Here is a 14,842-nt window from a genome sequence, read left to right on the forward strand (position 1 = left end):
GGTCTTATAACTTATGTATGAGGTACCCTATGTATATATTTTAAGAGTTTTCAAAGGGGGCACCTGCGTATTAAACCAATCTGAAAGACGTCCAAGAAACCTCACACACCTTTTTTTCAGGTATTTGGCCCTGTGCACAAGGATACCAACATTCTCCAAGTGTACTTTGTGTTTTAAAAGTTCAATATGGGAAGGGCATCCTTGGTACTGCATCCTCCTCAAGTCTGCCCAATAAGAACCAGGTCATTTACATCAGCACCATCTCTCCAAACCTTCAAAGGAGGAAGACTTGGTGGGCAATGATGCCAGCTTGTCTGTGAAGGACCCGGTCATAAAAAATAACCAAGGCTGACCCGCTCTAGTCGATTACAAATGCTCAAGAAATGCTCTTAAGCCAAATTTCCTCCCCAATTCCAAACTACTGTTTGGGCTACCTTTGAACCATGGCTTCAGTTGACTTTTAGAAAAACTGGATCTCCAGGGCGAGGTGGGAAGAAAGCACAACATCTCCTTTCGCGTTAAAAAAGTGCATCATATTTAGCAGCCTTATTTTGTATCTAAAAAAAGTGATAACACTTAAATAGTTTGCTCAAATCCGGTTAAATATTTAAGTGGTACAGGTCAAATCGCAATCAGTATGTAATTTAGGAGCTGACTGCATGAACGAAACCCAAAATCCATTTGATAGTGAAGAAACATTTTTAATCAGAAAGGACACTGGGTCAGTAGCAACAAACAGGCAGAACTCGCAGCAGCACTCAGATGGCTGAAAGGGGCAAGTAAAAGATGACATATCCATAACTGCCTCCTCTGCAATAGGGCATGGTATCCTATACTTATACTACTGACTTAAGAAGGGCAGTGAGTTACCTGAGTCAGGTTGGCATGTGACACTCATTTCAGCTAGTTTGTGTCTGTTCAGTGAGGACAAGTCTTCTCAAGGCACTTCTTGGTGTTGTCAGACATTGTGTTTTTACACTCAGGATACACTTTCACCCATTCAGGGATGCAGTAGCCACCAAATATTTCTAAGTTTTGGCAAGCCTATTTGACGCTGCCCCTTAGAAAGTTCATTCTGGCCTTAAATTAAGCCCTTACAATGTCCATGCTTGTAAGCCATTTTATTTTTTTCTCTTCAGGGCTACTCTCCAGTCCTGCTCCTTTCTCTCTTAGGCAGCTGCAGCTCCTCATCTCAGTCACCCTAACCTGAAGCTCTTGTCTTTTGAGTGCCATCTCTTTGGGTATGAGGATCCCAGCATCGGCTCCAATGTTAGCTATGGAGATTGAGGAAGGGAGAAAGTCTCAGTGCATCCTCTTTCCCAGAGACCTATAGCTCTTCTTCACCTTGGGGTTCCACATAGTTGACTTTCTCATTCCAGGCTCTATAGGTCTTTTTAAGCCCCTTTGAAATATTTGCCCTAGACTTATATATCTGCCCTGAAGCCTTGCATATTTCCTATCTTTGTAGTTGACAGCCAAGGCACTATAGGCAGATGAGATAAAACTCAATTTTTATAAAAATCAAAAACTATGAAAAATACCCAAGGAGCTAATTTTGGTTTTTTTTAACAGTTAAGGGACAGATTTATAATGTCTCTGCCAAGGGGATGGAGTAAATTACTCCATTGCCCTGACGGAGTTACCTTCCAGCAGATGTACAAATGTCGACCAAGCATCATTTCTTAAAGCAGTGCCAGGAGCTGCCATCGCTGCAGTTCATGTCAATGCTGTCTTGCAGTTTGGTGCAGGGCTCCAACAACATGATGGAGCGCTGCACCAAACTGTTTTCTTTTTTCTTTAAAAAAAAAAAAGAGGGATTTTCTTTCTGAAAATAAAAAATAAAATGCTCCCCTCTCCATGGAAGCATTTAGTAGTTTTTACTGCCCCTTACCGCCAGTGTTTTCCTGGCTGTGACGGGGCAGTGAAACCTGACCTCTAATTCCGCCCATCTAAATCAAGTGGTTTGAATTACAGGTTTGCCTCTAGCGACCCATAGTCCACAGGGCCGTCCGAGGGGTTTAATCTTGGTGGAGACAGAGTAGTCTCCACCATTATTAAACCTATGGTCCACCTGCATCTAAATTAAGTGGGTGGACCATTATGTTGGCAGTAAGCATACTCTGTCGCAACGACCGTCAAAATATAATTCGGGTCCTAAGACTGGTTAGTGTCTGTTAGACATGCAGAAACTGTGTCTGGCTGAAAATGACCTGCTAAGCTATTCCCAGCTGTCCAATTCTCAAAGGTAAACACGTTTCTCTCAGGGTTCCTTGTTTCACGTTTGTTAGCTTTGCCCCAACAACAATGCAATCATCGGAGAAATTATTTGAGGTGTTAGGTGCAATAGCAAAACCCAACAACAATAAAGTTTAAATTGATGTTAAGGTCCAAAACCAAGTTTAGTTACCAAATCAATACCATACAAGCATTAATCAATTTAAGTAAGGGGCAAATACAATATTTACAATTCATATTTATCAATTAAGATCCCAAATTGGGTTCATGGCACCTGCACCACCGAAAAGGAGACAGATATGGGTGAATGAAATGCTCTACACTTCCAGGAAAAGGGGAGGCTTAAACATATGTAATTAGGTGCAGTCAGAGTTAACTCCTTCTGGGTATGTGTCTCTCTCCTATAGAAGTGACTCAGACTAAAAAGAGGGACGATGGGACAATGAAATAAACTGCAGCAGACGAGCTAGAGGAAATGACAAAAGTGCATTCGTTTGACCCTTGGCACATGCGTGAGCTTAACTTGTTTTCTTGTGTGAAGTCTGGAGTGAGTCTATCATTTGGCAGTTACTGCATCATTTTCCTCTAAAATGTCGGTCACGTATGGCCCAGGCAAAAAACATATTAGTTCTAGGTTCAGTTAATTGGCGTTTCTGAATGTGTTCCTGATCTTAGTCCACTTTCAAGGGAGCAAACATCAAAGGCTTTATTGAAACTGCTTTGAGTGGTTCAAAATGTATACGTTTTGTATTTGCATGGTTCCTCTGCTACCCACTCACATTAGAATGCACTCACTGAGATAATGTATGGGGCATAAGTGAAATGGTTGAGGCGCTGAGAAGTAAATATCTTTTAAGGAGTGAGTAAGTACATTGATGGACCGAAACATCTTGTGGCGCTAACAAAGCACACATTGCTAATTTACTCATGTGTCAAAGTCTTGTGATGGGGGCACTTGAGGGTTCTTTGCTCCTATTTTAATCCTAGAATGAAATCAGGAAAATGTATTCAGAAAAAGTATCAGCTGTACATGCCAAGGTCAAGCTACTTATATTGCAATCCATTGGTTCCCCTTTGCCGGCCACGACAGTTTCAAAACCAGCTGCATTGTTAACGAAGCCATCACCACCACCACTCCTGCTTATCTTGGAGACACACTCACCGTCTCCAGTGCTCCCTGGTACACCTGCAGCGAGGACACCATCAGACTGCAGACGTAGATGCAATTTAATTAATGGTGTAGGGCTCACTGTTCCGCCTGGGTGACAGAGTAAATTACTCCGCCGCCCTGGTGAAGGGACCGCCACCAGATTTATAAATGACTGTCAAGATGGCGGCCATTTTTAGAGCATTGCCATGAACTGCCATCACAGCAGTTCCTGTCAATGCATTTCGCTGTTTGGAGCAGAACTACACCAACATGACGGTACCCTGCACCAAACAGTTTTCTTTATTTCATTCTCAAAATATAATCCCCAAACAAGATTATCCTTTTGAAAATAAACAAAGACAATGGTCTCCTTGCCATGGAGTCCTTTTCCATGGTGAGGGGAGCATTTAGCAGATTTCACTGCCCCTTACTGCCCGGGTTTTCCTGGCGGTGATGGGCAGTGAAAACTGACCTCTAATTCTGCCCATCTAAATAAATCAGGTGGGCAGAATTACAGGTCTGCCTCCAATGACCCTTACTCCACAGGGCTGCCAGAGGGGTTTAATCATGGCGGAGACAGAGTAGTCTCCACGGTCTCCGCCGTCATTAAACCTGTGGTCTGCCCGCATCTCAATTGGGTGAGTGGATCATTATCTTAGTGGTAAGCATAGTCAGTCACCATTGCACTGGAGTATGCTTACCGCCAAGATATAAATCAGGCCCCAAGTATAAAATAGAAAAAACAAGGCGGCAGGCCTTTTCCCTCGATGCACCTTGGATATGGAACAAAAACCCCTTATCCATAAGGACTGCACCAACGCGACTCCAATTTAGAAAAGGCACACTTCTTTAAGTAACAATACATTACACTGCATTAGCCGTGCCAAAACCAGCTACATCCCCTAGAATTGCTGACTGTAGGCTAGGTTTGCACCTCAGAAAATACCACTCACACGCATTACCTATTGTTGAATATGCTCTTTGATCAACAATGAGATGAACAGTGTGTATATTTCACTAGCAAAAACAACTCTCTGACACCTTCGGGTAAAGTCCGCGATATATAAAAACGCATTAAATAAATAACATAAATAATAGAAAAACCCACTTACCAGACTCAGGAATTCGTTGAAAGCAATGCAATCATGCACCGGAGGATTTTGATCTGAGGGGTTCTAACAAAAGACTATGAAAGCAGGTTTGATGCCAGGGATTCTAGATAAAATTACAAATTTGTGTACACTCCCCTAAATGGACCATATTCACACAAAATAACTGGCCTGGAATCCTGCCATAACTCTAGCACTATTGTACTTAAATTGGACACCCCACGTGTTGGCCTTCGGTTGCCATGCATCACATGCATATCTACCATTTCGGCCAGCACAGTCAAAGCCATTGCATAATATCTACTTCCTGTATATACACTGCAGATCCATAACTTACATTTCAACTGCAATTCATAGATCGACTCCCTAAATGTATTTGAACTTTGTCAACTAAAATTATTTTGCTTTTCAGTCAGTGTTAACTGTGCTTAGAGCGAACTCCTTCGTATAAGAACTTTTTTCACTGGTAATTCATAAAAATGTTATGTATGATCCCATGAATGCTAATACACTATCCAAGTTTGTTTTGAAGGCATATCTCATGTGCCCATTACATTGAATGTGTCTTAGGCTGGAAACCGGTAGTTGTGCATAATAGGCTTTCACTGGCAATACTTTCTTGCACCCCAAAAACAGATCTGAACCGTTGAAAATACTCCGTGGTCCCGCGACATTTTATCATACCCACAGGCACATACATATAAAAGGATATCGTCTCAATAGAGAACTTAAACTATTACTCCTGGGTTCACTTATTGATCACTCAGCTGCCCATATATAGGTACATTACATGCCGTGCCACTGGAATTATGCGACAGGGGAGGACCAAATTATGCGGCAGGGTTGACAAAATTATGCAAGAAAAGGAAAATTATGTAGCGAATTTGTGATAGTATTCATTATTTTCTCATTTTTACACATGGCAACATTATCTAGACAAAGATTTCACCTTATTAGTACCACTTCAACACCCGCTGGAACACCTAGTGCCATGTTTTTAGTACGTTTTGTAATGTCAGAGCTAGAAACAACATTTTTTTGTTAGACGCTGCGGAGTATGCAGCAGAGGATAGATTATGTGGCAAACGTGGTGAATCCATAATTATGTGGAAAATGACCCAGCCGCAGAATTTCATAATTCCAGTGGCAGTGGCTAAACGGTATTCATGTGTTGTGAAGTCTTAAAATAGATATCAATCTTGCAGCCTTGTTCACATCTCCAAATTTTGGGGAAATTCGCCTATTAGAGAAAGCTCTCTCTGAAGCCAGAAAGCCATCTAAAATGTGCTCTCCACATGAAGCTTAAAAGCCAGGCACACATTCTTCGTCACTCATAAATAGACACTGTACCGATGTCCATGCAGACGGGACAGCATTCCCCCTCTCGGGTGATGGTTCTCGGGCACTTCAGGGCAGGACAGACAGTTTCATCACAAATGGCTTTTCCGTTGGAGCAGAGGCAAGTGACGCAGGGCTTAGGCGACCACACGGCCTTGTCGTACATGATCATTCCATTGGCAGAGCAGTGCCCTTTCTTCTCTATCAGAAGCAGAAATCAGACGATCAGAAATATTCCAAGTATGAATTTCAAAGAAAGTAGGTTTGGAAATCAACAATTGAAGGCTGCTAGAATGTAAATATGATTCAATCTGATTAATCTGGACCTTCTCAGGGGCGTACCTTCCATTGGTGCAGCAGGTGCAGTGGCACCAGGGCCCAGAGGTCTGAGGGGGCACTGAATCCTGCTACTGCTGCATTTTATCATTTAAACAGCAGCCAGAGGTGCCATTTCCTTCCTTGTCCTAGGGCCCATGACACACAAGCTACATTCCTGCCCCTTGTAAATGCCCTGCTTCACTGATGGAGGGTACACGTGACTAGACAGAAATGGCTTCTTGCTTTTTGGATATACATCTAAACGCTGTGGAGAACATTTATGCTGGTACCAGTTGCAATCTGAACTTGAAACTGTATCCATTGATGTTAAATCGGAATTTTTGTTAATTTGCATAACTTCCTTTGTTTTTTTCTGACGGACACATAGAGCCGAATGTAATGCGCAAAACACCATCTCTTGTGAATGGATCCAGCAGAATACATTCATAACTGGTTATCTGGAATATGCACCAGGGAGGTGCACCCTAAGTACTTCTTTTTCTTTGTTCACCTGAGCATTACCAAGGTTTCTGTTCTAGGATGAAGGTTGTGACAGATGCGATCGTCCATAACTTACATTTTGCTGATGAAGCAAAGGATTTATGGTGCTGCTAAAGAAATTCCCATACACTCAGAATAAGGGCTTGGAGGCAAAGGATCTTTATGTGAAGCTTGTAATTGACAGACAGAGTGTGGACTATGATGGGTTAGTTTTTCTGGCACAACAACATTTTAATTGCTGCTTTATTGCAATTTTATTTAGGAAATTGATGCTGTTTGGATACCTTAACCTGTCATACAGTCACATTAATAATCACCAAATACCCCGTACATTCATCTTTTACTTTGATGTCATGTTGACATATTGATGTTACGTTTTTTGTTCACTAAGTAAAGATTTGCACGAACATTGGTTTTCTTAAAAATGGAACAAAATACTGCCCATTTGTAGAAGATTCAGTGCAATAGCCCTATGATAAGGTAAAAAATATGTGTACACATGTTTTCTTAAAAATGTACCAAAAATATTTAACTTTTTATCTGTGTTGCACTGATTACTAACAATCACCCTGAGATTACTAACAGCACACTTTAGAGTTTGGTGGACAGTGTACTCCATTGCAAAGGCGACAGTGTTCCCCGTCGCCAAACTTTTGGTCTGCCTGTCCAATTTTGAGTCATATTGGACCACCAGGTTTAAGCCAGCTGAGTAAAATTTACTCCGCCGGTTTAAACCTTCCTCCAACAGCCTGAGGGAGTATGGCCATTGAAGGTAAGTTATCCGACTGTCCAGCCTATTTAGTGTGGGTGGTCAGATGGCTTTTTTCTTACAGTTCATCACTGCCAGGATAGTCCTGGTGATGATGGACTATAAAAAAAAAAAAATAGCCCTCCACAATGGGAGAAGGCACCCATGGTTTTGAGGACATTAGTTTTTTCTTTTCCAAATATAAACTCCTGCTTTGGTGGTTTGTTTTGTTTTTGGAAAAGAAAAAACTTTTAAATGTTTGGTGTAGGTGCCCGTCACCAATGACGGATGAACACGAAACTTTTAAATATCTTTGTATTACCCGCTGTGGCAGAGTTGACCACAGAGCCAGCAGTGAACTCTTAATTTGCTAGACAGAGCAAAGGTGGGGTGACAGGCGTTATGTCCTTTTCGACCCTGACTGCCTTCAAACCATCCACCAAACTCTAATTCAAGCCCTAAATTCCTAGCAAACACAATATGCATTTTACACTAACATCAACCTTTTTTTAACACATACTTAAATAAGCATTGTGTATCACAATTCTTTTTGAAAAACAATGTTACAACGAAGGATTACCATTCTATTGGACTAACCCCCTTGCATTACTTCTACACACATACTGCATACCAATTCCAAACTGTAACAGGCTTCTATTTTACTAATGTATATGCATGCATATGTATTTGGCAATGGGATAATGTACTATAACTAGTTTCCCTTTCTTTCATAATATTTGTCCATTAACCTTCAAATATGTCCTTCTCCTTTTGAACAATTTCCCCAGCTCATGAAGCAATAAACACCAATTTATATACCAGACTTTATGAACAAATATCAAATAAATAAAATAAAAATGCTGTTTAAACACTTTTTTCTATTGCATGTTAACAATTGAAAAAACAAAATAAATTACAAGCCAAATCTATTGCTTTTTTTATTTTCTCGAAACATCAGATACTACTTTCCTACCCGTGCCAATGTAGTTGTTGTCTACAAAATAACAGCACCTCTGTTCATCCACATGTGATTCACAGTATCGCTTAGCATATTTATGCAATCTTGAAGAATTTTCTCATAAATAATCTGTTAGTGATGCACTCTACCACACCAACATTTTATAGCAAGTCTTCAATTTTTACAAGTTTCCTTTCATCATTTTCCTATAGAAGAATATAAGTGAAGAGGTGCTTGCTCGCCTACGCCTTTTATGCTTGCTTCTGCATACACTTAGATTTTTTTGCATATGGTTCCAATTTGTTAACTTTAACCAGGAGAACTATTGGCTGCCTATCCACTGTGCTGTGTGCAAGGTCACAGTCTATTCAGACATTTTGAAATACAAAAACAACTGGGAAACAAAATATTGAATATAAATTCATCATACCTATTAACCCTATATGCAGAAAGACAGTTGGGACCGACCCCTGGTACAATCTCTAACATTCAACTAGTTTCATCAACATTACAACATTTCTTCCATTGCTGACATATATTATCTCGGGTGGAGATTGCATTGGATGACAGTTCCACCAAAATTATCCTTCAATGCTGTATTTTGCTTAATATGCTTTTTAAGTTCATGATTACAGAGCAATCTTCATCTTCTGACTCTTTGTCATAACACCACAGTGAGGGTACAGTTTACCACTGCTAATGAGGTCTGTTCAACACAGCTTCTATATGGCTGTAGCCCAAGAAATTGATTATATATGGATTTTTCTAAACACCTCCCCTTACAAAAGGCCAGACCAATTGGCTTTGCCAATGCCTGTTTATGTTCATGCTATTTTATAATTCTAATTTTTGTTCACATTCATTACATGTGTGGCCCTTTCATTATCTCTGTCTGTTTTGCTTCTTAGATCTGTATTCTCTGTTTAAAATTCAAAACTTTAACACACATCTCTCAGTCAAGAAGCATATACCAGCAAGGACTTCCTTCAAACAGTAACAAATCAGTCATCCAAACACAATAAAACTGTACATAAAAAAAGGTGATCACTTTTTAACTGCACAATTTGGAGTAGAAAATTCCTACTATTTAGGCAGATGGGTTCATATTTTAAGATAATAATGTGAATATATATTAAAGAGAACTAGCTTTTAGGAGAACATTAGATGAAGAAAAGAGTTCTAGAAAACAGCATTGGCGAAACAAGCCCAGCTTGTCGCTTACCTGGTAGAACATTGTAGCTCAACTCCTGTTCACCAAGGCCTATGGCAGAGTCAAAAACATTGATAAACTGGTCGTCCGCGATAATCAGGGGCATTTGTGTTGCAGGAGCTGCAAGAGGTAGTGCCTGGTCAGTAGGCTGTCTTCGTGATTTACGGTTGGCTGAGTTCTTTCTAGCACCTTTATTCTTCATCCTTTTTTTTGGAGTCGTTGGAGGAGAAGAGCTACCATTTTCACCAGAACCAATGTGCAGGATGATGAGCAAAACAAAGCAAATTAGATATGAAGTCTTCATGTCTTCTTCTGACAACAAGAACACTGTAAGGGTTGGAAAATGCATGAGAGTTATATAGGACCATAAACTGTCACGTTATTTTTTGGAGGACTGGTCATACTGTGTCAAGAGTACATACATAGAGTTGGTGTTAATCGCTAAAGATAAGAACGTAGAAGTGCTTTCACCATTATTCACTTCCCTCTCTTCAGCTCCTCTCCATAGATCCTCACCTTCAGCAGTGATTCTCAGAACATAAGAATCCAGGCACCCATAACAAACCCAAAAAGAACTACTTTGGGCTGCAAGTGCACCCTCTAAAGAAGAAGAATGCTACATATTATGGATTTGATTCAAGCTATTCATGTTGAATCTGTGCATTGAATTATGAGCCACTCCCCTTTTGAAAGCTATATTACTGTCCTTTAGCTGTTCACATTTTACCTAAATTGGTCCAGCCACCGCCTCACAGGTGATCCGACCACCCAATTACGAGTTGGGTGGTCGGACCACGATGGGACCACTGCCGCCGGCAGGAAACCGCCATTTCCTGGAGGTAGCGTGGCGGTCAGGAGGCCGCAATATGTTTGGCAGGACCGCTGCAGTCCCGCCAAACATATTATGAGTTTCCTCTCTGCTAGGGTTTACATGGAGGTTCTTACTCCAAGTAAACCCTAAAGGAGAGGAATCAAAGGGGGCCTCACAGGGCCCCTTGTGCCTCCAACACTTGTGGATGCTCACAGATGGCTGAGCATAACATGTGCCCCCTTGTGAGCATGCACAACAGTTCCTGCACAGCATGATCTTTCTAGTCCAAGCTGTGCAGGAACCTTGTGAGGCGTTCCCATTGCGGTGCCTTATTCGAAGGCACTGCCACCTTTGAATGAGGCACTGCCCTGGGACCGCCACACCACCCGCCAGACCACTTTAAAGTCATAATCTGGTGGGCGGCGGAGAGTCTTGGCGTTGCGAGAGAACGGCGGTGGCGTATTGCCCACCCCCGCCGAAACTTGTAATCGGGCCCTTAGTAGACCACAAGTTGGTTGGATAGCTGTAACTAGCTTGGGGTTGTCTCTTAAAGAAACGTACTTGTTTTATTGGGACCGACTCAGGCCCTGTAATAATTCTCTGGATGTTTAAAATGGGGATGAAGTGGTGGCTCAGGAGTCCCACATCACCAAGCATGGCAGACAAGTTCAGACCTGTTCCATTTGACAGTGCCCATTTTCAGAACCAGAGTGATAACTCTTCGCACCTAATGCTCTTTATTTATAAATTCGTTCTTTGCAACAAATACATTCTTTAACATTTCTGTCTCACCTGCTCATTTTGAGGGTCACTTGGGTAAGACTGCAGTACTGCAGGCCATTTGAACAAGAATAGCATCAATCTTGAAACCAGCCATTGTCTGGCCTGGCTGACTACAATTCTTAAGGTGGCCCTAAATACCCAGTTCGGAAGAGCATCTCCAAGGGTTCAACAACACCCATAAAATGTCTCTTATGGCAGCTGATATTCTGAGCATGGAATGTGATTCCTTATCAAAACGTCAGCAAAATACTACAAGGAGGTAGAGTGCCTTTACTCACAAAGACGTTCATATATTTCACTGCTAAAAAGCTGCACCTTCACAATTATCTTTGTGTGTGCCTTATTGTGTATCCACAGTGTTACAGATTTGCAGTACATTGGGTTGCTGCTTGAAGGGTGTGAAACCCTAATAAAGGAACAACCAACATTTCTGTAAGGGTGAAATCACAACCAAACCTCAAATGTACCTGTGCTTACCCCTCTGATAATTAGGCACAAAAGCAATCAGGCTTACCTAAGAGGCAATCTGTAATGTATCTATGCAGTACTTCATAGAGTAATAAACAGAAAATACACACCAAGAAAAATCCCACACCAGTTTAGTACATTAGAGTAAAACTTAATAAATTATTTGAAGCCAAAATTACAAAAATCCAATCAGTGGTACCAGACATATACAATTTCAAAGATTTCAGTTAAGTATAGTGCCTAAAAGCTCAAAGCCTCACTCAAGGTTATCTGGCCATTCGATACTGGTTGAAAGCCATAAGTTCAGGTCGACCACAATGGAGTGAGGGCCAGACACAGGGGCCAGGTTAGTCCTGCTGAAAGAGTTACATTCAAAAGCCCAGCGTGAAAAGTTCAGTTTGGAGTAGAGGGGTCTGAGAAGATGGATCTTTCGGCAGATGAGCACACGATTTTAACAAAGCCTCGATATGGCTGTAGAAATAGTTTGGGCACAATCGAATAAGCACTAAATCATGATTTGGTAGTGAGGAAATATGCAAGAGCGGAATCTGGATTCCTTCGTTTGTGCTTCATGGACCTGAGCAGCGCTTTCGACCTGGTCAACCATGACAAGTGGCTGACCCTGAGAGCACTAGGCGCACCTGGAGAACTAGTAATATCACCATTAAGGATGTATTTAAACTTGTGTGCAAGTGTTCAATATGGCTAGAAGGAGAATGTACCACACCTTTTAGGATAAAGAGGGGCATAAGAAAGGGGTATGTGCCGTCGCCCTTTCTTTTCTCCCTTTATATTAATGAGGTGGATGCAGAATTACAGTCACTTACCTCGGCTAGCCCTGGAATTGGAGACCGAAAGGTACCTTTACTGTTATATGAAGATGATGATGTATTGTTGTTGCGATGAGCAAGTGGTTTACAGCAGCTAAATAATACCTTTACTGTATTTACAGTATCTAATGAATACCTATACTGTATTTATGGGGAAGAGGGATCAAAAGGTTAACCTCAAGAAAAGTTTCACCATGATCTGTGGCAAGGGAAGAGCATAAACACTGGTACACCACATAAATGGGGAGCACATAATGAGAATATCAACATTGTCATATTTGGGGATCCAGTTTTCTGATACAGACACTTGGACTAAGCACAAAGGACATGTCTCCCTCTAATTTATTGTACGTATCAGACTGCACTTTTAGATTTGCAAAGAAAATAGGGCTTCAAACCCAAAAGAGAAATGTTACTTATATATAACAGTAGGTGCATCGGTGGGGATTTATATGGGGTGGGTTTATCAGGCTTTGGTTCTAATTTGATAGTCCAAAAACAGGAGAACAAGTTTTTTAGATGCTTGCATGCTCTGCTGAAATCTATCTCTGTGTCTGTTATACAGAAGGAGCTGGGTATTTCCCTTATTGAGTACATTTTAGATGTTAGGCACGTTTTTTCTCTGGCATACAGCATGGACCAAGCCAGAAACTTCCTTTTCAAGAGAGATTTTAAAGGATTGCCTTGATCTAGATCATTCCAGTAGGATTCCTTGATTCCAAAACATTAAAACCTTTTGAAATTAATTGGGCGAACATGAGCTCTTGCAAACACCAATGTCAATAATTTGTTATTCTTGAAAGGAATTTCAGTCAACGAGTTAAGAACAAGAGAGAGCTTGAGATGAGTCACATACAGATGTTTTTCTTGCAGTCTGTTGGACTTGGCCCTTTTTGCAGGGTCATCCCTAAACGTTTTGCCTTTCTCCTGGCCTTTTTTCTGACATGGTGTTGGTGGTTTTAGGACTCTGGGCACTTTAGCACTGCTGTCCAGTGTAAAGTGTGTGCACCCTCTGTGTTAAATATGGTAAGATTGGTCTACACCTGTTTGGCCTATTTAATTTACCTGTCAGTTCCTTGTAAAGTGGTATCTCAGATACCCAGGCCTGGTAAATTAAATGCTACTGGTGACCTTGCAGCGCTGATTGCGCCACCCACCAAAGTAGCCTTTAAAACCTATCTCAGGCCTCTGCCATTGCAGGGCCTATGCGCGTAGTGTCACTGCCGCTGCCCCCTTTTACTACATGTCAGTCAGCCCTAAGGTAGGCTTTAGCTAGCCCCATGGGCAAGGTGCATTATAGGTAAAAGATAGGACATGTACCTTAAGTGTGTGACATGTCCTGGTAGTGACAAACAGCCATTTCACTACTGTGGGGCTGCCCTCCCATAGGAGTGCATTGGGGATTCCCTGATGAGTGTTTCAGTGGTAATTCCTGATATGAGAGGCGCAGTGTGGTCAAGTTTGGTATGTTTGGAATAGTGATAATAAATGCTACGCAAGGGTGTGCGCAGATTTATTATAACTATTTTAGAAATGCCACTTTTAGAAGTTGGCATTTCTGTGTGCTATGTGTCTGCCTGCCTGATGTGAATTGCATGTCTGGCTTTTGAGTGACGGGCTGGTGAGGTGTGTGTGGCTCCAGGAGGGTCACGGTGAATCAGCGCTAGGCTAAATGGGACATCTGCATTTGGAGTAGTGGGAGGAGAAGTCCCTGGTCCCTGAATAGGTCAGTGCCTGGCCTGTACAATGCGGGATCCACCAACCTGTGGTGTGTCTGATGGCAGAGCCCCATCTCTGAAAGGAGGGTGTGAGCACTGTAAGCAGAGTGCTCCAAAACACCCCAGAACCAGTTTAGACTGGTTCCCCCAAGCCCTGTGCCAGGGCAGACAAAGGAAAACTAAGTATAAATGTAAGGGCTGTGACCCCATGTTTTTTAGCTGGTTCCTATGCTTGTCCTTATGCTGGGGGCTGCTGCTGCTGGGATCAAGGAGGAACCACCACAAGGGACTGCCTCCCTGCTGGAGGGCCCTGTGTGCTGGCCTGCCTGAGCCCAGTCTTGTGCCCCCTGAACTTTGCCTTGGACTTATCGCCTGGTAAGCGCTTGATTGTTTTATTGCTGGATTCCTTGCCCAACCCTTACCTAAAACCTGGGGGATTCAAGCGCCTCGTGAGCGCTGCACCATCTTTCTGCTGTTCCAGGGAAGAGGAGTGTGTGGGCCCTGCAGCGCTGAGCTGCTCATCAGCTTAAGGGGATCCCGTCGTGGGGATTCCCCACCCTGCCGCGAAACCAAGCGGGAGCCCAACCCCGTTTATGTGCTCTAGCGGGTGCCAACCCTGCGTTTTTTCAAGGAAAAGAATCACCGCCGTGACCCAGGACAGGGGA

The 14,842-nt window shown here is 42.2% G+C and overlaps 1 protein-coding gene across 3 annotated transcripts in view; it reads right to left on the reverse strand.

Moving 5' to 3' along the window:
* The window catches only part of ECM2 (extracellular matrix protein 2), a 190,522-nt gene that overhangs the window by 145,757 nt on the left and 29,923 nt on the right, over positions 1 to 14,842 (reverse strand). For all 3 annotated transcript variants that reach the window (XM_085624889.1, XM_085624888.1, XM_085624890.1), the window contains exons 2-3: positions 9,580 to 9,894; positions 5,845 to 6,033 (exon numbers count right to left, since the gene is read on the reverse strand). In XM_085624889.1, coding sequence (XP_085481015.1) covers positions 5,845 to 6,033; positions 9,580 to 9,871 — 481 coding nt within the window. In that variant the 5' untranslated portion in view covers positions 9,872 to 9,894. The remainder of the gene's footprint in view (positions 1 to 5,844; positions 6,034 to 9,579; positions 9,895 to 14,842) is intronic.

This window comes from Triturus cristatus, chromosome 9, assembly GCF_964204655.1.
Source record: "Triturus cristatus chromosome 9, aTriCri1.1, whole genome shotgun sequence".
In the NCBI taxonomy this organism is placed as follows: Eukaryota; Metazoa; Chordata; class Amphibia; order Caudata; family Salamandridae; genus Triturus; species Triturus cristatus.